The sequence below is a fragment of the Balaenoptera ricei genome, chromosome 7, assembly GCF_028023285.1.
Source record: "Balaenoptera ricei isolate mBalRic1 chromosome 7, mBalRic1.hap2, whole genome shotgun sequence".
Lineage (NCBI taxonomy): Eukaryota > Metazoa > Chordata > Mammalia > Artiodactyla > Balaenopteridae > Balaenoptera > Balaenoptera ricei.
The window spans coordinates 102,286,831-102,312,588 of NC_082645.1; the positions used below are offsets into that span (position 1 = coordinate 102,286,831).

Here is a 25,758-nt window from a genome sequence, read left to right on the forward strand (position 1 = left end):
GACTTCTGGCCTCCAGAGCTGTGAGAAAATAAACGGCTATTGTTTACGGCAAACAGTCTGTGGTACTTTGCGGTGGCCACCCAAGCGGACTAGGACATCAGTCTAGTTCATCATCAGGTTCACCACGGGGTTCTGCTCCCAAAGCAAGGAGTCCCCGAAATGACAGGCACTCATCCTATGCTCCCCGGCCACCTGTCCCAAGGCCTGGAAACTTCTCTGCTCAGAAGGTTCTTCATTGGATTCTTCACCTTTCATCATCTCCCCTTCCTTCTGGCTTAAGTGCAGGGGAGCCAAAATGGTCCCAAGCAGCCACGGTCACCGCAGCCTAGGTCCACCACGCAGAGGCACACTCTCCTCCTATTTCTGGCTCTACTTCCTGGCCCCATCCTCCAGGGAAATGGGCTCCCCTGTGGGGCAGTGAGCATCCTGTCATCTAAGGTGAGGAGCCAGGGGTGGGAGGAGGAGAATAAGCTGAGCTCCAGGGGGTGGGAGGGATTTGGAGCCGACACCTGAATTCACACGCCAACCTTACTCTGATCTCCTGACCCCGGGCTAGATCGCTGACCTCCCCACATGCGGTGTGGTCATCACGTAATGGGGCTGCAAAAGGGTGAGCTGAGGTCATGAAAGGAGGGTTCCACTCGTAGGGATGTCCCCCTCTTTGACAGGTCCCTTCCCCTCTTGAGCCTCAGTTTCCTCTCTACAGTGGGAGGGTGTGAGATGGGCTCTGTGATCTGGGGGGGGCCCGGCCTGCAGAGACCAGAAGTCCCCACACGTTTTCTTCCTTCATTTTGCTGCTGAGATTGACAGGGGACACCCTGAAGGAAAGGAAGAGCATGCTGAGTGCCACGGGACGGCATGTCTTGAACTGGAAACCTGCCCGAGGGTTCAGAGGGTAGGGATGCAGGCAGTGAGGAAGGGGTTAAACACAGAGCAATTCCTGACATGGAGGGTAAAGCCGGGGTCACCTGGAGGGCTTCCCGGAGGAACGGAGCTCTGACCCCAGCGCCGACCGCCTCTCACTTCAGGGAGGGCCGAGGTGGGGCCCAGGCCAGAGATGACCTTTGTCCCCAAGACCTGGGCTCGGTGCCCCCGACCACCACTCTGAGTCACCCGCTGGACTCCAGAGGGACTGGCCCACCCCTCCTAAAGCCGCCCCCGGTGGGCCTGAAATAGCAGAGGCGGACAGCTTCCAGAAATGGCCTCGCCTCACCTCCAACACAACACCCTGTCCGTATTTTGAGAGGCCAGCCCCTCACCAGAGGCAGTCCTGCGTGAGCAGCCCCTCCTGTGTATGGGGGGGGGGGGGGCGGGGACAGGGGGACATCAGGGATGTGCCTCAGCTGTTCCCGGCGCCGCAGCCCTGCTCGGGACCTGCCACAGGGTACTGCACTCTGTGCCTCACCGCCTATAAGACCCCGCCCATACTGAGAGGCAGGGCAGGAGAGATCTGGACTGTCCAGTGGTGAGAAGTGGGGGGCAGAGCGAGCAGACCCTCACCCAAACTCAGCAGGACCCAGGTACTGCCACAGGACCAGACACCCAGGACAGACCCTTGGGGACGACGGCCAGCTGAGGACACTGTAGCAGTTAGCACCGGGGTTCCACACCAGATCCGCTCTTCACTAGCGAGGCTACCTTGGGCAGGTCACTTAACCCCTCTGTGCCCCAGTCCCCCATCCAGGCATAATAACAGTGCCCACCTCACAACGTGGCTGCAAGTGTTATATGAGACGGAGGCGATCAAGTGCTTGGCATCGTAACCGGCGCGTGGCAAAGCCCGAGCTGGCTCCCAAGGCCAAGGGGCCTCCCCCCAAGCCCTGTCAGCAGACCCCTGAGATCGTGGTCACTACCGACGTGACAGAGACTCATGAGGGACAACAGCAGGCAGCCCCTCTGCAGCACCTGCTCCCCGAAAGGTGCTCGAAATGATTTGTCAACCAAATCCCCATGTTACAACAGAGTCAACGGGGGCCCCAAGAGGATGGCATCTTGGCAGAGGATCTGAACCCGGATAGTTGGGCTCCAGAGGCCACAGTCCTAACCACAGTACAAACTGCCTCTCACGAAAATTGCTACAATAACCCAATCACGTGGGTACCGTCACCATCCCGTTTGCAGATAAGGAAATGAAGACCACAGGAAGGCATGATCATTTGACCAAGGGCACACAGCTGCGGACGGGAGACTCCACAGCGTGGACCAGGCAGTTGGGCTCTAAAGCACACGTGCTCGAGCCCTGCGCTCCAGCACCTCAGGGTCATCCTGCCTCTCCCGGTCCAGGGCCGCCCCGGAGGGCAGGCAGAGCCTCCTCGGGCACCACGTCGCACCCCACAAGGCCATCCCCCAGCCCGAGGACAGCTCCAGCAAATGGCCAAACCACCGCCCAGGCTCCAGCGTGAGCTATCTCCTGGGCCCCCCAGAGTCTTGGGGGTTAGCGGCCCTTATCCCAGCTAGCACGTGTGGAAACCGGAGCACAGTGACTTGCCCACAACTAGGGAGACAGACAGAGGCCTCCTGCTTCCCTCTCTTGAACCAGAGAATTAGCCACAAGAAAATGCATTTACCTCTGGGCCCCAGAATCCAGAGCCTTTTAGAAGTGCTCCAGCCGGGAGAAGCAGGATGCGGATAAGATCACTGCTCCTGCCCCGGGGCCACCCCACTGACTCTCCTGTCCCTGTGGGGGATGCAGCTCAGTGACAATGGGGAGTACACAGCGGGACGGCCAGGGCCTGCCCGGGTGACCACTCCAGCCGCCCAGCTCCGGGCCCGGGCCAGCCAGGCCAGGGAAGAGGACGGCAGGGCTGTGAGCTGCTCCCCCTGCCTTCCCTTCCCACCCTTGGGCGCAGGGCCAGTGTCTCAGCCTCCAGACAGGAGCCCCTCTGTCCCTACAGGACGAGCTGACCTTTAACTGGCCAAAAGATCCTACTGGTTCCATCCCCCTGCCTGCGAGAGCAGAGAGCAGACCGGAGGAGAGAGGAGGGCGGGCAAGGGGGAGGGAGAGGAGCCCAGGGCCTCCCTCTCCCCTTCCTTCCTCCCCCTTCCCTGCCTCTGGTACCAGCCTCCTGCTCAGTCCGCCTGCTTCCTTCCCTCACGGCTGACTGTGTCCCAAGCCCCATCCTTCCCGCAGCCCCTCCTTTCCCCTTAATTGTTTTACCTTTTGTTTGCCTGGCACTTTATAGTTTACTAAATGTTTTTACATTTATCATCGCATTGAATCCACACCAGGGAGAGATGGAGAGACATTGAAAATTCCTTCCAATTGCCAAGTGTTCTTGTTAAAAATGCATACATCCCCCAGAACGATGAACAATTAGGCTGGCAGCCACCGGTACCTCAGGACTGATTCATTTCATCCTCTGCCTTCTCCCCAGCTACAGGGCACAAGGGGACGTGGTTGGAGCAGGAAGGGGAGTGCTTTTGGGGGCCCCCTCAGCACAGTAGGGAGGACCCTGGTGGAGTGTCTAGGCCCCTGGAGGGGTGGGGGAGAAGTGCGGGAACTAGGTAGGGAGAGGGCAAACTTTCACCATTGCAACACTGCACATGAACTTCTCTCATCAAACCCTAAATTCTAGCCTAAGCATCGCCCTCATCCCACTCCCTCTGAACTGCATCGCTCATTCTGGTGTCTCTAAGGTCAGAGGGAGAATCTTTATGCAGGAAGAGGCCTAAAAGACTTTCAGTGTGGAGTCAACAAATCCAAAACCTTGGAGGTGGAGACCAGGGTGAGGGTCCCTGGTCTACCTAATCCAGCTCTGACACATGGCCCAGGGTCCCCACCCCAGGACAAGCTTCAGCTGGGAGGAGAAGCACAGAGGCTGGGTGCTGGTGTCCTTGAAAGGACATATCCTGGTCATGGGGGTAAATCAAGAGATGCTTCCTTCTGGGCCAGGGGTTGGGGGCAGGTCTCAGTTACCCTGGCTGAAAACTGATGGGGGATGGGCCATCGGTCCTGAGGTCCTCCCAGCTTCCACATTCCGTGATCCTGGGACCAAATCAGGGTAACAAGCCTGTGGCCAAACTCCAGACAGGGCGTCTCAAGAGTTCCTGAGCTCCAGACATGCTCATTCTCAGAGGCCCGCCCTGCATCCCATCACACATACTCAAATGAACCACATAAATCAATAGAACTCATATATAACTCTCAAGAGTTGAACTGAGTTGTGGATAACCATTTGACATTATGTTAGGTTTTGTTGCTAAATTAAACATGTATTAACTTCAGTTCTGCTGCTTTCTTTTCAAATTTTGGAGCCTACCAGGTTGTTTCCAGCTCACAAACATTTTCATTGGCTGTTGATGAAAGCTTGTGGGTCCTAAATGCTGTGTCTACCTTCCTAGTGCTCTGACCCCAGAGAACTCAGGCAGCGAGCCTGGAGAAATCCAACAATGGGGTTAAAAGAAATCTAACAAATGCTGTATTTTAAGCACAGGAGGGTAACTCAAGCTCCACGCAAGGCCACCTCCTCCAAGGAGTCCTCCCAGACCACTCCAGCTCTCAAGAATCCATCCCCTGACAATCTCAGAGCATTCGCTGCCTATGGGACTCATTCGGCACCAAGGATACACCCTTGTATGGCTGTTTTGCTTCATTCTTTAGCTCATTCATGTTTTGTTTTACCTTCCCCCACTGAACTGTGAGCTCTCAGAGGTGCTTTGGACCTCTCCTCTGCACCTCCCCTCCCTTTGAGCCCAGTATGGTGTCATAGCAAACCAAGAGAGCCGAGGCCATGTGAGCAGGGGCTGTGCAGTCACAGAGGGGCTGGAAGCCACTGGTCCCACCTACCCTCCATGCCATCATCTTGATGCCCATTGAAGTTGTCATAGGAATCCCAGCGGATGAGGGGGTCGGAGGTGTTATAGTCCACAGACACGCTTGGCCCGTTCTCCAGGTGTTCCATGCCTTAGAAAATGGGAAAGGCGGAGACGACAGTGAAGAGAAAAAAAAACAGATCGGTAGCTGGAGAAACAGAGGAAACCAACAAGTTCCCTAAGGATGCTCCCTAAGGGACTTCTCATTTTCTTGACCATGGCGAGGCAGGACCACTCGCTTAAGTTGGATGGAGAATCCAGGAGTCTGGTTTCTTGCATTCTTGAAAAGGTTCACACCAGGTCATAAGGGTAAATAAGGACAGCAGCACTGAGCAACAAAGACCCTTTAGAAGAAAGCTGGGGGACCCTCTGGCTGGGTGGCTGCCTCTTTCTCTTCTGTGTCCCAGGGGCCCCTGGGGCAGTGCCAAGAGTCCAGAGAGTCTGCCCTGGAGTCACGGGGGAGTGCAGGAGAGGCTTGTGATGGGCTGCACGGGGTCACGGACAGCAGGCAAATCACAGCCTTGACATTGAGAGGACACAAGTCATCCCAGCCATCCCCCTGCCCTTCCACTTAAGATGCTTGCCTCTGCAGGCAGAAATCTGAGGAGAGAGGCAGAATCTCTCCTACACATCCAGAGAAAGCCCAGCATGCAGACAGCATAAGCTACAAGTCAGGCCTTCTGGGTGAGTTACCTTCCTGACCCAGCAGTCCTTTCTTTAGTCTACCCAGAGCCCCTCTGCTGTAACCTGACTTCACCTCTTCCTATTCTGTTCCCAAATAAGATGAAGAACAACTGGTCTCCACATATAACCAGTCTAACGGCTTAAAGGCTATTATTAAATTGGCCTTCTCATCTTCAGGTTGAATCACCTCAGTTCTCATAAATACTTATCGTCCATCCAGCACCTTTGAGAGTCCCCTTGGCCACTCCCTCCATCCACCACAGCCTTCAGTCTCTGAATATAATAGGATGATGACCTAATGGGGCCAGAACAGTTTATCCAACCCAGCGCCTCTCTGTCTACTTTTTTATTTTTATTATCCAGAGATTAAGTCACTGGTTCATGTTTAGCTGGGGGTCCACTATGATACCCAGATCTTTTACTGCTGGCCTGACTCTCAACCACAGGTAACTTGATATTTGTAGAGCAGATCAGTGGGAAAATGGTAGAGGTGAGTTGAGGTGGGGCAGGGCAGAGTGGAGGGAAGGGAATGAATCAATGGATTCTAACTTGGCATTTACCTTGAATTTTCTCTGGTCCATAAGAAAACACAAATTCAACTTTGCCATATTCTGGAAATCGATCATCTGAAAAAAGGAGAAGGAAAAACAAAAATGGGCAACTGATTCCCAAAAGAGGACTGCACAAAAAGTTTTCTTCTAGAAAAGTTTAAAGTAATACATGTATACATGGTTGATAATATAATAAGTAGTATATATAATGATATTAAGTCTCCTACCCACCCTAGCCCTGTCTTACCTGTCTGAGGTAACTATTTCTTACCATTTCTATTTCTTGTTCTACGAGCAGTTACCTCTAAGACTCTAAATAATAGCTACAGTTTTTATGCCACTATTTCTAGATATATCAGTTTTAAATAATCTTCACTGATTCAGCACTATGAAGATGAATAATTTGGATCACTTATAGTATTCCCACCTCCCTTCTTAAATCTGGTTTATTATTATTATTACTACTGTTATTATTATTAATTCACCCTTCTGATCACCTCTGAAACTTTCAATATGACGGTTAAGCCTCTATTTCTTGATCTGTCCATTTCCGATGGTGCCCTGATTCCCTCCATGTAGGAGGAGGAAGTTTGTGCCCCTCCCTTCTCCCACCTCTCCGCAACCCTACATTTATTTTGTCAGCTATTCTTTTACTTTCTTTGTTAAGACTGATGACATTTACATTCTATTCTGCAATTATAACAGCATCTTCTGCTTTTGCTCTCCTGGCTCCGGTACAGGGAAAGTTCATCATAGAAACATCCTTCTCCTGCATGACCCAGACCACACTGGGGGATCAGGCCTCTCCTCCTCAGAGCCCCAACCCCATGCTCTGATCTCTGCCTGAGCCCAATCTGCACACAGATCACCATTCACTGCTTGCAGGAAGGGAAGTTACAGCAGGGGTGGTGTCTGCTCCCTGGAGCACCCATCATGCCTGTGTATATCTCCATCACCGCAAGCATCACTTCATAGTATCATGTCTGTTTGTCTCTTTCTCCCATAAGACTGTGAGCTCCCTGAGGGCAGGGCCTGACTTCTTTCTCTTTGTATCATAGTATCATGTCTGTTTGTCTCTTTCTCCCATAAGACTGTGAGCTCCCTGAGGGTAGGACCTGACTTCTTTCTCTTTGTATCACCAGGGTCTAGCACGTGCCTGGCACATACAGACACACAGTGATGCTGGTGGATTTATAGATGGACAGATGGATGGATGGGTGGATGGGTGGATGGATGTGGACATGTCCTGGCCCTGAATGTAATATAGATAAAACCTTAAATGGATAGAGGAAAGAAGCAAAGGGAGACAGCTCCCTGACCACCTCCCTTCCCGTGGGAAAATGGTCACCCTTCACTGCTGCCATAGCCCCTCCATTATTGCTCTCCTATCCTGTGGTCTAATTATTCCTTGCTAGGTCTGCCTCTCTACACAACGAGCCCACCTTTGAAGGCATCGTCAAGGTCCTCCTTCCCAAAGACAACCCCCAGGTCATGGATGGCGCAGGTATGGAACTGCACACGGAAGATGACGTCTCGGGCTGGGCTCCGGAACTTCTTGTGGTAGCACTTCAGCTGGGTGGGAAAGAGAGCAGAGCCCATCAGGGGCCCGAAGGTAGAAAGTTAGTCCCAAGAAGCCTCCTTATCAGCTCCATGACTAAGCCCCAAACCCAGTGAAGAAGAGGTCACCAACCCCAAACAGGATCTCAGAGCTCTCTGGGGAAACTTCCAGAACAGCAGAGAGTTGAAAGCCAATCTTGCCCTGTGGGGACAAAGCTATCCTCCCAAGAAGTTCCTGTACACCAGTCAGAATGGACAACGTAGGAGTGGATTTAAATCACAGGAGGAAGGAGTGAAGTTAGAATTGAGGGAGTCCTTGTCACCAGCAGGAAGCCCGGAGGTAATGGCTCACACAGAGACATATGTCCCTGGAGATACTCCAGAACAAGAGGCAAGCCCGGGGGAAGGCACATCCAACACCGAGCCAGGGCATGGACAAGGACCGTCAAGGTTGGAAGGCCTTGCAGGGCCCCTGAGAGCCAACGACCCCAAGGCTGGTGGCCCACCAGGAGTGACGCTCTTGTCCAGAGAGGCAGAAGGGGAGCAAGAAGAGAAAAGGAAGAAAAAATAAACGGCGGTGCGGGGGCTTGAGACCGAGGGGCAACTTACCAAGATGTCTCCCTTCAAGAGCAGCCCAGGCTCGATGGTGATGCAGATGCTGGTCTGGCTGTCTCCTTGGACGTTGCTATGGGAGCGAGGCAGGCAGAGGGAGAGAGGGCTGCTGAGGCAGCTGCAGTGCACTTTCTCCCAGCTGCCCCTCTGCCAGGGGGCTACTGGGAAAGCTCACTGACCCATCCCTCAGCCCTACCCTAGAAGTCCTCCTAGAAAAGGTCCTAGGCAGCCCCCCAACCCCGGCCCCCAGCCCCCAGCTCCCAGTCCTCAGCCTTGGACCTCCGGCATCCCTGGCCTCTCATCCCTGTGGAATACCTACTAGATACCAGATGTGTAAACAGGTTGCATGGCCTGGTAGATCCGGAGAAATGGCCGACACCCTGTAAGGAAGGAGTGCTATTAGCCAAGACAGCAGAAACAGCAGGAGGAGGAAGGGGGATAGGAGAGATGAAGGAAGGAAGGATCGGCCAGGAGGAGGAAAGGTAAGAAAGGGGGAAAGGGAAGAAAGGGAAGGAGGAAAAGAGGAAGGAGAAATGGAAAAAGAAAGAAAGAGGAAGAAATGCTAACTTTTCATTTAAAAGGCATTTTGAGTTTGCAAAAACACTACACCGTCCAGAGTCACCTGCCCACAGGCACTGCCAGTATCCAACCCATTTTGCAAATGAATCAACTGGGGCTCAGAGAAATAGGAAGTGGTACAGTTGAGACTCCAAGCCTAAGACTGCAGCTAGCCCGCATTTTTTACCCCCAAAGGCTGCCTCCTAAGACAAAGAGATGGAAGACAGGAGGGGAATGGAAGCTAGAGGGCTCGGGCAGGTACCTCCTTTAGACTCAAAGTTGGGGATGCCATGCATGATCACGTGGTGCAGAAACAAGGGCTTGTTGTTCATTTTGATGGAGCCAGAGAGCAGGCCGCTGAAATAATGCACGTACCTGGAGCAGGGAGAAGGGCAGCTTCAGCCAGGGAGGCCTCTGCTGGAGCAGAGCCATTCTGTTCTCTTTTCCCCTGGCATATTGCCCTAGGTTGCCCTGCCAACTCCCCCCCCCCCCCCGCACAAACCCCCAGGCCTCCTGGCAGGTGGGGTCTCCACCCTTGCTGCCTGTAGCCCCGGGAGGGCGAACAGGTACTACTACATCTGGAGTGGGGTCCAGCCAAACCTCCCACTTGGGGTTCTCTGGCGCCTCCTGGTGGCCAACGTGGCCATCTCTTTCCTGCTTCACTCCCGGCCCAGGAATCTCCTGCTGGACCAAATGCACTCCCACACATCCCTGACAGGCATCATTTAGCTGTTCACTACCGCACAAGGCAGGGTGATCAACCATCAGACAGCTCTGACACCCTTACACCGAGCCCAAACCAACCTTGCATTTGTACCCACAGGACCCAGTTCTGCTCCCACAAGACCCACCAACCACATGACAATCCAGCAAATAGTAAGAGCTTAGTAATTCTAGTCCTTCGTTTTTTTATATCACGCTGAAGGGTACAAAATTCCTCTGTACCATTTCATTTGATATTAGAGGATATCTAACTTCCACTAAGTATTCCTATCTCTAGGGTCAACATGCCCCAATTCCCTTAACAAAGATCTCGTTGGAAGAATGGAAGGAATAAGCCATCCCCACTCGTTCTAGAAGAGAGGGAAAATTAGGTCCAGAAAGGGTCATCAGCCTCCCAAAGGCACACTGCAAGAGCACACAAAGGTGGGAGGAGAGCGGGTGGGAGGAGAAGGGAAGCAGTCTCACTCCAATGCATCTACTAGAAGGAGAGGCCAATCCTTTTGGTTGGTGTGTCCTCCTTTTCTGACGGGCCAGAGGATGCCAAGCTGGGTCAGCTGGACCAATCAGAATGCATTCTGATTTGAGGCGAGTGAGACCAGAACACTCATAACCATGACAATGGTCCCGTCCTGTCTTTTGGCTCCTTGGCCCACCTCCAGGCCTGTGGGCCTCTGTCCCTGGGCTGGGGTGGGGCCACCTTGGACTATCCCAGCAAGATAATCTGATGGGCAGCACCAGCTCCTATTCAGGCCCCTGCCCAGCCCCCAGCCCCGCTGCTCAAACCGGAAACCTGGAATGGCGGGTTCCTATCAGATCCTCTGATCGTGCCAACAGGATGTGTCTGTGTGCTGGGGACAATGAGCCCGGGGTGGGGTGACAATGAATGGGGGAGCTGCAGGCAAAGCCCCTCCCTCCCTCTCTCCCTGCCCTCCTCTCCTCCAGCTGCTCCAATCCCTGCAAGCGGCACTGACAAGAAGGCGGGAAAGTGGCAACGAATGCCACTTCCCCAACAGCTGCACTTCCACATTTGGGCACAGACAGAATTACCCACCCATGAGCAGATGTAGTTGCAGATATGAGCTGCAAGGCAGATACAGATAATGTAAACACGGACACACACACACACACACACACACACACACACCCTGATGGCATGCTACGTAAGCACACATTGAGCATGGTGGAATCCCTGAACAATCCTGGTCCTGAGAGGTAACACTAATCCCCATTCTCCAGGCTTTCCGCTTCAGAAATGTGACAGCTCTGCCCACTCTCTCCAAGCCACATTGTGCCATCATAACATCGTGCTCCTCTATTTGAACCTCTTATCTTTCAAGGTCAAGGGCCAGACTCGTGACCAAGGCCACCAGCCACAGGTAGCAAGTCAGGATCTTGAATAATACTTCTTTCCTCCCTGAGACTTCTTCCCTGGGAAGACTCTCACTGATCCACAGCTGCTGTTTCTGACAGCCTCGTCAGAATTTTCTGCACAGAAAGACATTCCGTTTCTGATCTCTGACCCAGAGGCTGGCTACCAGCTGTCCTGTGCCAGTTGTAAGGCGCTGGTTGCCTGAGGATTCACTCACTTCTGCTTGGGCTTCCTGCTACAGTGGTGGAAACCGTCCCCAGTGGTGCCGGCACACTTTTAGCCAGGCAAGGTAGGGGTGATGGGGTGTAAGTTGGGGACCCCCAGCATGGAGAGGCTGGAAAGCTCCAGGATCTGTAGCTAGGGGGTCCTGCTTGCCCAGTCAGTATTCCGAAGGGCTAGAAAAGTCAGTGAGACATTGTGGCCTTTATACTTGCTGTTCCCTCTACCTGGACCCTTTACCCCAGACCTTTACTTAGATGTTTCCTTCTCCCTTCTCAGACCTCACCTCACATGTCCTCTTCTCAGAAAGGTCAGCACACTGGAATCAGCCCCTCATGTCCACCCCTGTCATTCTCTAGCCCCTCGTGTTCTGTTTTGGTTTTTTCCCCATCAAAGCACTTATCACTGTCTGAAATGACCTTGAAGGTTTATTTACTTGTGTAATGTCCATCTTTCCCAATACAATATCAGCTCACTAAGGGCAAAAGACTCTGTCCTGTCCAACTAGATACCTCCAGCACTTGGAACATCCTAGAGTACCTAAAATTTGCCAAATGAATGAAGGAATCCATCCCTGCCCTGCTTCCTGCCTGGGCTGCTGTGGGCCACATGGGTTAGAGACCGTTGTAAAATTTTAAAGCTCTCACAGCAGAAGGTGACCCTTATCACGAACATCTGCGACCTCCTCAGGGCAGCTGGCAGTGACATCAGCCTCCTGTAGACCCATCAAAACACGGAAGCATCCCTGCTGCCAGGACCAAGAAAGGCACTGCCTTCTTATACAAGCTGCCCTCTTGTACCTCCCCCACCGCTGACCCTGCTGCTCTCTGGCACCAACCTCAGGAGCCAGCTGCCATGCCCCACTGCGAGCACACACAGCTGCTCACGGCTTCACCCACGTCCCTGAGCTCACACCCCTCCAGGCTGGCACCTGAACACGCATGCTTGGTACACCCCCACCTAGGCGTGCTGCTTCACCCACCACGGGTACACGAGGCTAGCTCCCACGTATAGCGAGCACACACACGCACACACACACACACACATGCACTGGGCCAAGAGCCCTGGAGACCTACCTTCTCTGGGATGGCTGGCCAATGGGTACAATCTTATCCTCGTAGAACCGCTTCATTGCAAACCGGTCCAGGGCCTGGTTGGCACTGTGGGGAGAGACAGGTGGTCAGAGGAGCCAACTTCCACGAGTCCCTTGTCCACCCACCCCTGCTTCCCAGACCTGCAGAGCCCTCTGGCCACTCTGTCCTGAGACGCCTTCAGGAAAGGACTGCCCCAGCATCTCTCCATCCTGTGTGCTGCACTCCTCAGCACAAGGGCCTTGGAGCCAGGCGGCCTGGGAGCCCATCTCAAGTTCATCACTGACTTAGTGGCCTTGCAACTTGGGGCAGATTACTTAACCTTCCTGAACTTGATTTTTCTTTCCTGTCAAATGAGGTGATAACTGTGCCTTCCTTGAAGGCTGTTGTGGCAATTGAGCGAGATAACACCTATAAAGAGCTCAGCACATGTGGGCACACAGTAGGTGCACAGGAAATGTTGACCATTAAGCAAAGATTAAGCTGGGTCAGGTTTCTTAAAGTCATAAAACTACCGTCCTATTGCAAGCCCTTCATAGAGCATTCTACCCATCCTCAAAGAGATCATTTTTTAAAGAGACAGATCACATAGCTTCTCCATTCTTGACTCTCCAACGATGTCCCATCCCTCTTAGAATAAACTCCAAAGTCCTTATCAAGGGTACAAGGCCCCTGGGCTCTGCCTCCTCCCATCTTCACTTCCCACTCTTTGTCCCCTCACTCACTCGGCTCCAAACACGCCAGCCCCTCGAATTCCCACTGCTGGCCTTTGTCCTTCCCTCTTCTCTGCCTGAAAGGTCCCCTGCCACCACCACCTCCCCCCCCGCCCCGGACTGTACAGGACTCAGTCTTCTCCCCTCTCGCCACTTAATTCTGCTCAAATATCACCTCCCCAAGAGGCCTCCTTTCCCCACCGTCTTGCTCTAGTCTCCGTCCTTCAAAGTACTCATCACTTGCTCTTACTGATGTGTTTGTTTACTCATTTAACATTCATGAGGGCAGTGGCCTGGCTTTGCCCACTGCTCTATTTCCAGCACCTAGAGCCTCCTGCACAGTGGCTGTTCCATAACCGTCGTCAAATGACTAAATGAATGGAGGAATTCCTCTGCCTCTCTGAAAATCCAAATCAGAATGGGAATCATCCACTGGTTGTTTCCTATTCTTGATGCAAAACACCTAAGTGGGAAGATGGCCCTGCTGGCCAGAAGCAGGGGAATAGATGAGAAACCTTCCAGATGGCTCTGCTGGACCCAGATGTGATCCAATATTTCTTTGTAACTCCCTCCCTGCTCACTCAGGTAAACAGAAGGCAGTTGGGCAAAGAAAAGTGGCCCCAAGAAGCTGACTGGACAGGGTGTCCATCCATGGGCCTGCCTCCCACGGCTGCCCCTCCCCAGGGCCCCAGAGGGATGGTGTCTCCTCTCTCCTGCCCTCTGTCCAAGGGCCCCTGTCCCAGAGCTGAGGGCAGGGACATTCTCCTTTCCAGGGGCTCCTCCCCCTGTCCTCAGCACCTCTCGCCTCCTCTGTCCTTATCCTCCAACCCCAAGGGAGGGAGAGGCCTTGGGTGGGTGGGGGAGGCCTTGGGTGGGTGGGGGGAAGGGGGCTCTGCTGTCAATATTCAGGGAATGGGAGGCTCGGGGCCCTCTTACCTGGCAGAAATGTTGCTGTAGTGCATGTAAGCCGCGATCACAACACCTATCCTGCCTCGGTTTCCCTGAAAAAGCCCCAAAACACAAAAGCCTTTACTTCTAAGGCTGGCCCTCCTGCCCCAGAGCAAGGCGGGCAGGGGCTGCAGAGAGGGGCGGGGTTCTCAGGGAGAATCGGAGGAAGGAGGAAGCGGATGGGGCTGAGTCTCAAAAAGAAGAAACACAGCTGATCGTCCACCACACGTGAGTGACCCACGGGCTGGTACCTCCACTTCCTGGGGGTGCACCCCAGACAGAATCGATTATCCCCAAGAAGGAGAGTACACACAAACGAACTTGCACGCTCACACAATCCAGTGATACGGGCAGGTGCATACACTCATCCAAGGATATATTCGTGCACGGGCATGAACACGCACACGCGCACACACACACACACACACACACACACACACATCTTGCAGCCCCCACTCTGACCTTGTTGTGTAGAACGACAACGTTGTGGGGATCTGCGTTGAGCCAAGTGTCCATGGCCTTGCAGACACTGCAGATCTTCTCCAGGGCTGGGGTGTGGAGGTCGGGCCAGCCAAATTCCAGTACCTGTGGCCCAAGCCAGGAGTGAGAAGCGGCAGAAGTCCAGAGAGTCAACGGGCTGGGGGGTAGGGAGGTGCCCACACACACCACGCGCCAGCCCCGCAGCGATGCCACCAGCAGCGGGGCCTCAGTTCCTGCCCTGCACGTCAACCCTCTGGAAGGCAGGGGCGTGGAGGCAAAGGACACTGACCCGGGCCTAGAGACCCTGGGTTCTGACACTGGCTCCCTGTGGGCCTCAGGCCAGTCACAGCCCCTTCCCCAGTCCCAGTTTCTGATTTGTGTATAAAGCAAAGGCTTAGAGCCGATGGCCCCAGGTCCCTTCCATATGACTTTGACCTTAAAATGTGCTGGGAGCCTCCAGCATTGTTCCCCAGCTCTCCTCCCACAGATAACCCTGAGGCCTGGCTCAGGGAGGAAGAAGGAAAGGTGAAGCCTGTTCACGGCTCTTTTCCAGGCCCTGGACACACAAACCATCAAGTTTTCAGGCCAGCCGAAGGAGGCCTGAGCGGGACAAAGAGCAGATCTGAACAGCAGTCATCAGGCTCCTTCAAACTTTTCTTAACTCACAAAACTTTAAAGTAAAAGAAAATCTGTGCTCGGAAGGGCCCAGAGAGCTCATCTAATCCAGCCCGTCCACTTTCAGAGGTGGAAACTGAGGCCCAGAGAAGTCTGCCACCCACTCAAGGTCACACAGCGACAGGCACCAGAATCCAGGGGCCGGAGCAGATGGGCACACAAAGCCCACACACAGCGCACTGAACAGCAAGTGAAAGAAAGTTGGTTGTAGGAAGGTCTACGGTGGTGATTCCCAGCTGGTTTAAATCCAGAATACTTTTCAATAAGACTCAAAATCTCACAGCTCCAGCCCCACCCCAGAGACTCTGTGTGCACCACAGGCGGCAGACCTTGGTGGAAATCACTGTATTGAGCTTTGCTTTCTGTAATTCGTATTACAGAAACAATAAATATATTATTTTCTATTTTCCAAATAGAAGATGGCACTGTAAGTTTGAATAGGCTTTGCAAACTGTCATAGCACTTTCCCCCAAGATTCTAATGTGGGAACCTCAGAGGAAGGGAGCCCCCCTGTTCCCTCTTCCAGGCAGGGAGAATCCCTCCCCACCCCAAACAGCAATGGACTCACCTTGGCGTGGAGCTTCGTGATGTCAGGTCTCCGCTCAGAGAGGTTGAAAAGCTAGAAGGAGGAAAAGGAAGAGATTGTTGAGAAGGTTGGCCCTTTCTCTCTCCCTCTCTCTCTCTCCTCTCTCTCTCTCTCCCTCTCTCTCTCTCTCTCTCTCTCTCTTCCCTGCTGGAAATTCTACCTACCTGACCATACATGGAGTCCTACCAGATACACACTGATAGACAGGAACTCAACTACAGGTTCTCAGGATAAAGAGGGAGAGAGAAACAAGTATGTAGACACCCAGCCACTCCCCTGGATGAGCGGACATCCTGAACTGAAGATGAGAAGGGGACAGAACCTGTCTCAGGTCCCACATGCCACCCCCAAGGTGGGCATCTCTCCACACTGAATGGAAATCCAGGAGTGTCAAAGGATAAGCATTTGGCCATCTCTGGTTTCCTCTTCACATGTCGACTTCAGAAGCTCACCGCACGAAGATGTAACTGCTCTGTGGTCGGACGCCCTCCATAGGAGGGTGCAATCCGTGCTGGGTGGGCCCTCTCAGACCCCTGACACCCCTCTACCAGCAGACACCCCCCAACACCTGACCACATCCCACGGGAATCCCCCAACCTCTGGATTCCTGGGCTCCTGAAATAGGGCAGGATCTTAGATGGCTTCTGGTCCACTCTTGAGGCCTCAAAGGAACACACTTTATGCCGTTAACAGTGGCTAACACTTCAGTGGTACAGTGTCCACAGCCTGCCAGGCCGCACTAAGGACTTTACATCTACCACCTGCCTTAATTCTCTCCACAACCATAGAGGTAAGTAGACCCATTTTACAGATGGGGATCCTAAGGCTTAATGAGGCTAAGTGCCAAGATCAGATAGTTGGTGAGAGCAGAGCAGCATTCCAACCCAGAACATTCTGATGTTTAAAGCCAGACTCTTAACAACGCCCAACGTAGCTGATGGACAGGTCTCCGTAGAGGGCTGAAAAGTATCCCACAAAAATTCACATCCACATGGAACTTCAGAATGTGACTTTATTTGGAAATAGGTCCTTTGCTGATGTAAGTAGTCAAGGATCTGGAGATGAGATCATCCTGGATTCAGGGTGGGCCCCAAATCCAATGACTAGTGTCCTTATAAGAAGAGGAGAGGACACACAGACACAGGAAAGAAGGAAGGTCACATGATGACAGAAGTAGAGACTAGAGCAAGGCCACTACAAGCCAAGGAGCCACTAGACTGCCGGGAGCCACCAGAAGATAGGAAGAGGCAAGGCAGGATTCTCCCCTGCGGGATTCAGAGGGAGCATGGCCCCACTGACACCTTGATTTGGACTTCTAGCTTCCAGACTGTGAAAAAATTAATTTTGTTGTTTTAAGCCACCTAATTTGTGGTAATTTGTTACAGCAGCCCTAGGGACCTAATACAGCCCCTGCACCCCACCTCTGCTCAGACCTCCCAGGGCAGCCCCTCATGATGGTATGTCCAATCTGTGGGTCCAGCCCACAAGTACCTCCCTGTAAAGCGGGCCTGAGCGCTCCTCTGGGGCCAGGATAGATCCAATCCCCCAGGCCAGCCCTTCTGACATTAGAGACCATGGTGGGGGCGTGGAGGGGACTTCCTCCACACTGGTTAGGAGATCCTACTGTGCCAGGTATGATCCCGGTGTCAGCAACACCAGGTCTCTCAAGACACGCTCTGCCACAACTCTGCCCTAAGACTGCTCAGAGGCACCGACAGTATGACACCTCTGCCACTTCCTGACTCTGTGACCTTAGACAAATACCCCACCTCTCTGTGTTCTCGAAAAACCGGCTTCCTAGGACTGTCGTGGTGTTAAATCTGTGGAAAGGAGTTAAAACAGGGCCTGGCTCATCACCAGGGCTCAGTAATGTGAGCTTTTACTGTTATTCTCTCCTCCTGGTCAACACACGTGCGTACACGCACACGCGCGTACCCACACGTACACACACACACAAACATACAAACCACACACACATACATACAAACCACACACACATACAGGGACAAGCGCACGCACGCACACACACACACACACACACACACACACGACTTAGCTCCAGATGCTGCATCCCAGCTGCAGAGACACTCCTTAGGGCCAAGGGAAGGTGAAGGGAGAGAAGAGGAAGAGCTGGCTCAGGGGCAGGTGGGGCAAGACACCAGCAGGAGGAGGTGGCAAGCAGAAAGGACGGGGCACTGGACCAGCGGGCAAGGGGTCCCATCCTCACCAGGTAGTTGCCTCCATGTTTGCACTTGAGCATCTGGGCCACCTCACGGAGGTTGCTCCGGAAGTTCTCCTCATTGGCTGTGCTGGGGAAGGAGACGGCGATGATCCTCTCAGTGACATACACCAGGTCCAGCTCACAGCTGTCCTCCGTGGTCCGGCTCACACTCATGTTTCTGGGGAGACAGTAGGCAGAGGCGGGTCCTGATCAGAATCCAGGCCCCGAGGACAACGTCCAGGGAGCTACACCCCCTACCCACTATACGTGGCCCCCAAATCTAACCCAGCGGTCTTGGCTGCTCCCTGACCCAGAGCCAAGGCCAGAGGCTTCCCCTGGCGAGGCCAGTGCAGCCCACAAGCCCAGTCTGGGAGCATCGGGGAGAACAGAGCTGGGCAGGAGCTGGCGAGGATCTCAGGCCATTTCAGAACCAAAGAGTGATGACACCAATCCTAGGTGCTCATCAATCCTGTCGGCATTGCCTTCAACCTGTGATCCCAGAGGTCAGAGGTCAGAGCCAGGGCCGGAACCAGCCAGGGCCCGGGAGTCCAGCTCAGCCTCCTAATATACTGTGGCCGCCTGGTCTGGCAGAAGTTTCTCGAAGGATCCCCGGACGGCTCCGGAAGAGGAAGGAGAGCCTGAACTGGGTCCTCTCACATCCCGGAGCTAGCCTTCTGCTGCCCTCCCCTTGCTCTGAGCTGTGGAGTGGGCGGGGAGGCCCCTCAGGAGCAGGGGCAGCTCAGGTGACATGCTCACCTGGGCTCCAGGTAAGCCAGACCACAGCACACATTCCAGCCCTCCCCAGAGGCAAGACAACTCCTGCCCTTTGTTCCCTGGCTCTCTCCCCACCTCTGGCAGCTCCCACTGCCCCGCAGGGCTGCTTCCTACCAGTGACCTCCCTGATTTCTAAGGGCTCAGGAAGCAGAGGGGGCTGCCGCAGCGGCAGGTGATACCCAGACATCCCAGTGCCACCTGAGCTCCTCAGAGAGGTGGGGAGCCCCCTGGGCTGGGCACCACGTGAGGGGAGGTGGGGTCTCACACCTTTACACCTCACCCAACTGTTCTTCCAAAGGAGGGTCCAGGGTGCCCACTGGGGAGCTGATGGGAAGGGGAAATGGGTCTCAGGACACTGGAATTCCATTCTGAAGCCCACCTGTAGTTTCTGGGGTCACCTCACACCCTCCCCTTCTTACCCCATCACCCCAGCCTCCTAGGGTCCTGCGTCCCCTCTCTACCCAAGGTGGGCAACTCACAGTTCATGTTGATAACCCTTCACTTCTGCGGGGTAAAGTTGGGACTGGAGGGGCAGCGGGAGGAATACCATGGGGTGTTTCAAAGTGACGGGGTGGCATGCGGGGTACAGCCCCGGGACACCAAGAAACGGGACAGAATACAGATCTCCACCACAGTTAGCTCCGAGCCCAACTGTGTAGATGGGGCTTGGAAATAGGAGAGCCAAGGGTGACATACAGCTTCTCCGTGGTGGCAATGACAGGGACCAAGTGGCAGAGGAGCCAGTGCGCTGGGAGCCCACTTTGAATCTGGCCTCTGAGTCCCGGTCTTTCCTTGTCCTGCAGCCTTTGGGGGCGGGGCTCCTACTCAAGGCAGAACAGCACCACCACCTGGCCAACCTCAGCATCGCACTCTGCACCCACCCACCCCAAGGTGATTCTCATCTGTAGGGGAGGAGGCGATCCTCTAGAGGGCCCCACCAGTCTCTGTGGACAGCCGGCAGCCAGACTACAACCCACTGGGAGCTTCAGCTACACACCAGACCCTCTCTGACTGGTGGTCCATATCCCTGCGGCCAGATTCTCACTCATCTCAGGAACCTCAGGGGTGAGGGGGGAGTCAGAGAGGGAAGGGCCCAAAGCCAAAAACCCAGAGAACCTGGACCCAGGACAAAGAGACTCTGGATGAGCAAAGCACCAAGTCCCCTGTGCATCCCCTTCCCCCAGCCCCCACCAGCTCAGCCAGATAGAGGACCTTCCTTTTATAAATGACCCTCCAACATCAGAAACCTCTGCCCGTGGAGAAGAACAGGATCTAGCACAGGCCTCAGCGCCAGCCAGTCCTGAATGAAAACCCAAGTGCTGCCTCTTAGTGGTTGTGTGACCTTTAACAAATCGCCTCACCTCCCTGAGACTCAGTTTCTTCATCTGCCAAATGGGAATAAAATACTTACCTTGCAGGGTTGTTGCAAGGGCTAGATGAGATCATGCAGGTAAATGAAGAATCCAGCTCAAGGACTGGCTTCAAGCTAAAACTTTTGAGTTTCCCAGTGGCATCTACCTGCATCCTCTCGCTGTGGCTTCCACATCTGCCCGTGCTCCCTATCACGTGCTTTGTGACTTTGGTCTCGGAGACCCAGAGGCAAGACTTGCTGGGAACACCCACAGTGACCTCACTGCCTGCACCCACCGCGTCCCCCATAGCCCAGGCATACCTGATGGGCTGGGGATGGGGCTGGACACTTGGCGTGACTCTGGTGGAGCTCTGGGAAAGAGAGGAGAGAAGCAGCGTTAGGGCGGTGGCCGGCTGGATGGCAGGAGAACAGCAGACAGCTGTCCACACGAGCAGTCAGGGCCACGGGGAAACACAGATTCCCTTCTCCTGCCTCTGCCAACATTCCAGCCCAGGCACCCTAAAGCCCAGCAACACAGCAACTCAAAGCCAAAAGCGATCAATGCCAATCCCACATGAGCGCGCCAGTGTGCCTGCGAGCCCCCAAGGGGAAGGGCTTTCCTTCCTCGGGCAAGGGAGAAATGCCAAATGCTGAGAAATGCACCACGCCTGGGCTGGTGCCATGTGCGCTGAGTACACACTCAATAAAACAGTTACTAAACTGATGGAAACGCATTTCACCTGGATTCGCTGGACATCAGAATAGTGACCCCAAGTGGAGAACAGAGATGGCAACCACGAAAGAAGGAAAGATGAGAGCGCCAGCCCCGCTCTGTCCAGCTCTGAACATTTCTCCTCTGACCACCAGCTGCCCACATTCCCCTCCTTTAAAGCAGCAACACCGGCTCATTCAATCAAAAGTTTTGAGACAAGAAGCAGCCAGGCATGGTGTGTACCAACCAGGGCTAGGCAGCAAATCATGCTCCTAGGGTCCCACTGTCCATTGTCTGTTACCCCCCCCCCACCCATTCCCATCTCCAGGGTTGTCGACTTGTACAAAATTAGGCAAATGGACCCAAGTCAGTGTCCAAAACATCCCAGGGCAACCCAACAGCACGGCGATGAAAGCGCAGGATCAGAGTCCCACAGCATCCTGTTGGGCAGCCTTGCGTTACTCAACGCCCTGAGCCTCTATAATGTCACCAGTGAGATGGAACAATCCTTATGGGATTGCTTGAAGATTAAAGGGAATTATGCATATAAGGCGCTTAGACGCTCTTACCATTATTACATCAAGTACGATTAAAAGGGTAGTTAGCGATACAGCCAGTCACCCCTACAGTAAAGCAAAACCCTTCATCACCAGCTGCCACCATCCTTTCAGCCACCTCGCTCGATGCAGAATCGGACATCCAACCTGCACATTCCCAGGCCCAGCCAGAGCCCTCTGAGCCCACTGGCACCTTCCAAACATCCCTGAGCCTCCCCAAAACCGGCCTTTCCTGACCACCAAGTTGCATCTACCTCTTGGAGGGGACGGAACCACAATCCACCAAGGAGAGGAGAAACAGATGCCCAGCAGGATTCACCCTCAGATTTCGGGCTGGACCACTGGGGTCCCAAGAAGAGGAGCCCCCTTCAACCCTCTCCAGGCCCCGCTACGAGGCAGGGGTGGGTGGGCTCTGAGGCTCAGCTCCCAGCTGAGCCCAAAGTCAGGGCAGCCCCGCTAAGAGGAGGACTCTCCACCCAGCCTCCCGTAAGAAGGCTGCGGCCAGAGTCCCCTCTGCCCGGGCCGCCGCCCAGCTCTGAACAGCTCAGCCTCGGAGGCAGCAGGAGGAGGAAACAGCCAAGGGGGCTGTCAGGGTGGAAAGTTTCTCCATCTCCCCAGCTCTCCTGGCCCTGAGGACTTGGGTTTGCATGAGTCAGGCTTGGGGAGCTGCAGGGTGCGAAGGCGGGGGCAGTAAGGAGGGGTTGAGTTGTGTTTGGTTTTCAAGACCCAAACCAGGCCGTTCCAAAACTACCCACTCAGAGGAACGCAGAAACCCAACACTTCATCCGTCTCCGTTTCGCTGGTCCCTGATGAGGAGCCGCTGAATCTCCCCAGGCCCTAGGCCCTGCTCCAGGCCCCGGGGCCACCCTGCTATAAATAGCCCCTCGGGTTCCGTCTACTGATCCACAGCCATGTTTGGAGGAGGCTGCCACAGCTGCTTCTAACAACTGGAAGCCACAACCATAGCCAAGGCTGGAGGTGTGGCCGGGAACACGGGGCCAGGCCCAGGGAGCTCAGAGAGACAACGGGATACCGAGACGGGCTTGGCAGGGGGACTGGGGAGCTGAGCGGAGCCGAGGGGAGCCGGGAGCTGCCACGGGCACAGGGGCGAGAGGGATGGACAGGGCAGGAGAGCCAGCTCCCGCTCGCTTCTCCACCCCCCCTCCCCAATGTTACAACACTCCACATTCCTCAGCCTCCCCACCCCAAAAAACCAGGAAAGATAAATAAAAACTTGGCCCCAGCAGAGTCTGGCCATACTGCCTCCAGAGGTGATAAGACAAAGTCCAAGCCGGCTCTGCTCCGCCGGGCTTGGGGGGGGGCGGGAGGGGGGCAGGGGAGGAAACTGCCCTGGAAAGTGACCCCAGCACAGAGGACAGGGACGAACAGCTGGACAGTCATCCCCTGATGAATCACTGGGCTGCCCTCTAACTGACGGTGCTTCCTGTTTTCTGCAAAGTTTGGGGGCATGTGACACTCACTGGCAGAAAGCAGACGTGCACAGGTAACACGTCCGAGGGTTGGTGGAATGAGTCACAGGGAGAACCGGAGAACCAGAAATGGGTCGGGGGAGGGGGCGGAGCATGTGAGCAACACAACTTAACGCTCCAAGAAACACAGTGACCTCCCACATGCAGGGCTAGAGATGGGGCACCTTCGGCAGCTGCCTAATCACACAGGCCGTTTTCAAGAGGGAGGCTGTCCTCTCTGCTCCCCATCGTCATGTGCGTTCTCTCATTCAGTGAACTTCACTGAGGGCCACCGGCTGTGCATGAGGTCCCTGACCTCAGAGAGCTTACATTCTACGAAGGAAGATACTCATCCACGAAGCCAGTGTGAGAAGCAGTCGCTTGGTCTCACTGACCAATCTGTAAAATGGGTACAGCATAGTCTTGTGTGATATACCTGCTCCACTTAGAGACTCCAGGAAAAACTACCAGAGGGCTTTACAAAGAGTACTCTAAAGACTTTATTTTATAAAGAAAAATAAGCTGTCTGCCTGTAATTCCATTCCTTTTCTCTCTGGGGCTGTCAAAGTCCTTTACCCACATGCTCTGAACTTCTTCCCTGCTCCACCCAAGACATAGATCAATAATAGGACTTTTGATCCAACTCCCTAGGCGCCAAGATTTCTCCCCTATCATCATCACCAACACAGTCTCTCCTTTGCTTAAAGGACACTGTGAAAGGAAATTCCACAGCCTTCCTCAAACAGCGTCTTACTACTCTTACTATCAGGCAGTTCCTCCTGGTATCTAACCCTCACCCTTCCTGCTGCAGATTCGGCCAACTCTGTTGGCTTTGGTCCTCACTGCAGGCGGAGCTGCGGACCACCGCTCAGATGCTCCAGGGCAGCTCAAGATCTATGACCCTCGGCTCCGTTTTTTGCCTTCTTCTTCCCCACCATGCAGCAAGAGTGGGAACCCCAGGACCTGGGTGGGGTTGGTTTGGAGCAATGACTGTGTGGGAAGAGTCCTGCCTTCCTTTGAGGTTCATAGACCAAACACAACAGCTCTGGACCAAAAGAAAAGCTGTTTCCGGAGCCCAAGTCCCCAGGGGGCACAGTTGGGAGGAGGGTCTGGAAGCAACACCAGGGGCCATGTCAGGCAGGCAGAGATTGGTGACCAATCTACGTCAGGGGCCCTTCCCCACCCCTATGACTCCTCTGGGGGCTGTGGCCACCCCCTCCCCTCCGCACCAGCCCCTCCAGCCACACCCCTTCCTCTCTCCTTCCTGCCCACCCGCCTGGATTTTTCCAAAACAAAGTGCGACACAGCACATCATCCACAAACTCTGCAACACACCAACCCCGCTGGAGGAAAACAGCCATTCCTGCCCTGTGAGTCCTGGGCTGCGGGCCAGAGACAGGAAAACAGCTCAACAAACAGGCACATTATCCCAGCAGCAGGCCCAGAGCAGCGACCGTGCCGCTTCGGAAACGGGTCTCCTCACCCAAGGCAGACTGCAGGAGAACCCAGTGGCTGGGGAGGGGACCCTGCGGTCACTCAACCTGGGACAGGCGTCTGGGATCCTCAAAAATTAGGTTTTCTCTCTTCCTTTGCAGTACTCGTGCCATTCTGGAATCTGCTCACTTGCTTAGCCTTTCATGGACTCCTTTAACTAAACTAACTAGACCAAAACTCATCTTGTCCCTTCTCCCATATCCAGGCAAGACACCACCCTTACCCACCCCGGCACGCACAGACACACACACTTTCATCCCAGATCAACAGAACTTTCTCCTAAAAAACCTCTCATTCCAACTAAGCAGCAACCTCTTTCTTCTCCAGGACCAAGGTCATACACACCCTTGCATCAAAAAGTTCTCCATGATGTCTAACTTTACTCTCTCTTGCTACAGCCTTACCTTGTAGGATCTGTCTGGCCCAGGCTGGAGTAGTGGGGAGCAACTGCTCTAGGACTCGGCTTATAAAAGAGTGTCCAGACCATTGGCTAAAAGGCTTGGTTCACACACCATCGTCCTGTCCCCTGGCCAAGGGTTGGGAGTCCTGGAAACACCAGATCCAGGCAGCAGTCTCAGGATGGGATGGAGAAGACATTCATTGAGTCAGTGAGCCCCTCCAAGCCTCTGTTTCCTCATCTATAAGATGGGGCCACAGCATCTGCCATAGCGGGATGTCACGGGGATCAAAAAATACCCAGCCAATGGGGACTCCCCTGGTGGTCCAGTGGTTAAGACTCCATGCTGCCACTTCAGGGGGCATGGGTTTGATCCCTAGTGGAGGAACTAAGATCCCACATGCTGCACAGCACGGCCACACACACACAAAAAATATATACCCAGCCCAGTTCCTGGTCCTTAGCCAAAATAACAGTAATAAGAATGGTTAACATTTATTGAGCACATAGTATACGCTTTGTGTGCATTAAGCTAGTTAATCTTTAGTAGCAGGCACACAAAAAAATTACTTTCTCCCCTGTACCCCAGCCCCAGAAACATCACAAACTCAGACAAGGGTCCATCCCAGCATGTGTACTCCACACCCATAGGACCCGTGCATACCTTGAACAGAGCCTTGCCCATTAATTTGAGAGGCATGTTTCTGCTCTTCCTGGCGGGGCCCTGTGCGGCCCGGGGGACACCTCCACCTTGCCGGGCTGGCCTTGCGGGGCTGGCCCAGGGCAATGTGACAGAGGTGGGGGGCTCACCACAGAAGTGTGCTGCCTGCAGAAGCCCAGCACCTCCCTCCGAGGCCCTCCCCGCCATGGGTCAGGCAGCTGTCAGATGATAGGGCCTCATGCCATCAACAGCTCCCCCGTGCCAACCGCCAAAACCACTCCCTGTTCCTCTGCAGATCAGGGCAGGCGAGGATGGAGAGGCCAGCAGAGGGGCAAATTGTCAAAGAAGGGCAGGGAAAAAAGAGAAAGGTCCGACGTTGCCGGGCATCTGCCCCTGGGGTGGTGTGAGGACAAGCCCAGGCACGAGTTCGGCTCAAAGCAGGGTCCCAGGAGAGCCCTTCTTTCCTTCCCTGGGGTCCTTCCACTTAAGGAATTTGCCCATCGCCCTCCACCAAAACCACAGGGCAGGAGGAGCCCGTGAGACC

The 25,758-nt window shown here is 54.3% G+C and overlaps 1 protein-coding gene across 8 annotated transcripts in view; it reads right to left on the reverse strand.

Annotated features, from left to right (window-relative positions):
- The window catches only part of TNS1 (tensin 1), a 186,460-nt gene that overhangs the window by 75,076 nt on the left and 85,626 nt on the right, over positions 1–25,758 (reverse strand). For 7 of the 8 annotated variants that reach the window (XM_059928651.1, XM_059928653.1, XM_059928650.1 and 4 more), the window contains 12 exons: positions 20,246–20,295; positions 17,806–17,977; positions 15,561–15,611; positions 14,300–14,422; positions 13,826–13,890; positions 12,162–12,245; positions 9,037–9,149; positions 8,536–8,596; positions 8,214–8,289; positions 7,490–7,619; positions 6,057–6,122; positions 4,787–4,903 (listed from right to left, as the gene is read on the reverse strand). In XM_059928651.1, the coding sequence (XP_059784634.1) occupies positions 4,787–4,903; positions 6,057–6,122; positions 7,490–7,619; positions 8,214–8,289; positions 8,536–8,596; positions 9,037–9,149; positions 12,162–12,245; positions 13,826–13,890; positions 14,300–14,422; positions 15,561–15,611; positions 17,806–17,973 (1,054 nt within the window). In that variant the 5' untranslated portion in view covers positions 17,974–17,977; positions 20,246–20,295. Of the gene's footprint in view, positions 1–4,786; positions 4,904–6,056; positions 6,123–7,489; positions 7,620–8,213; positions 8,290–8,535; positions 8,597–9,036; positions 9,150–12,161; positions 12,246–13,825; positions 13,891–14,299; positions 14,423–15,560; positions 15,612–17,805; positions 17,978–20,245; positions 20,296–24,560; positions 24,683–25,758 lie in introns of those variants that run through there. The other variant, XM_059928655.1, reaches the window with a different exon arrangement.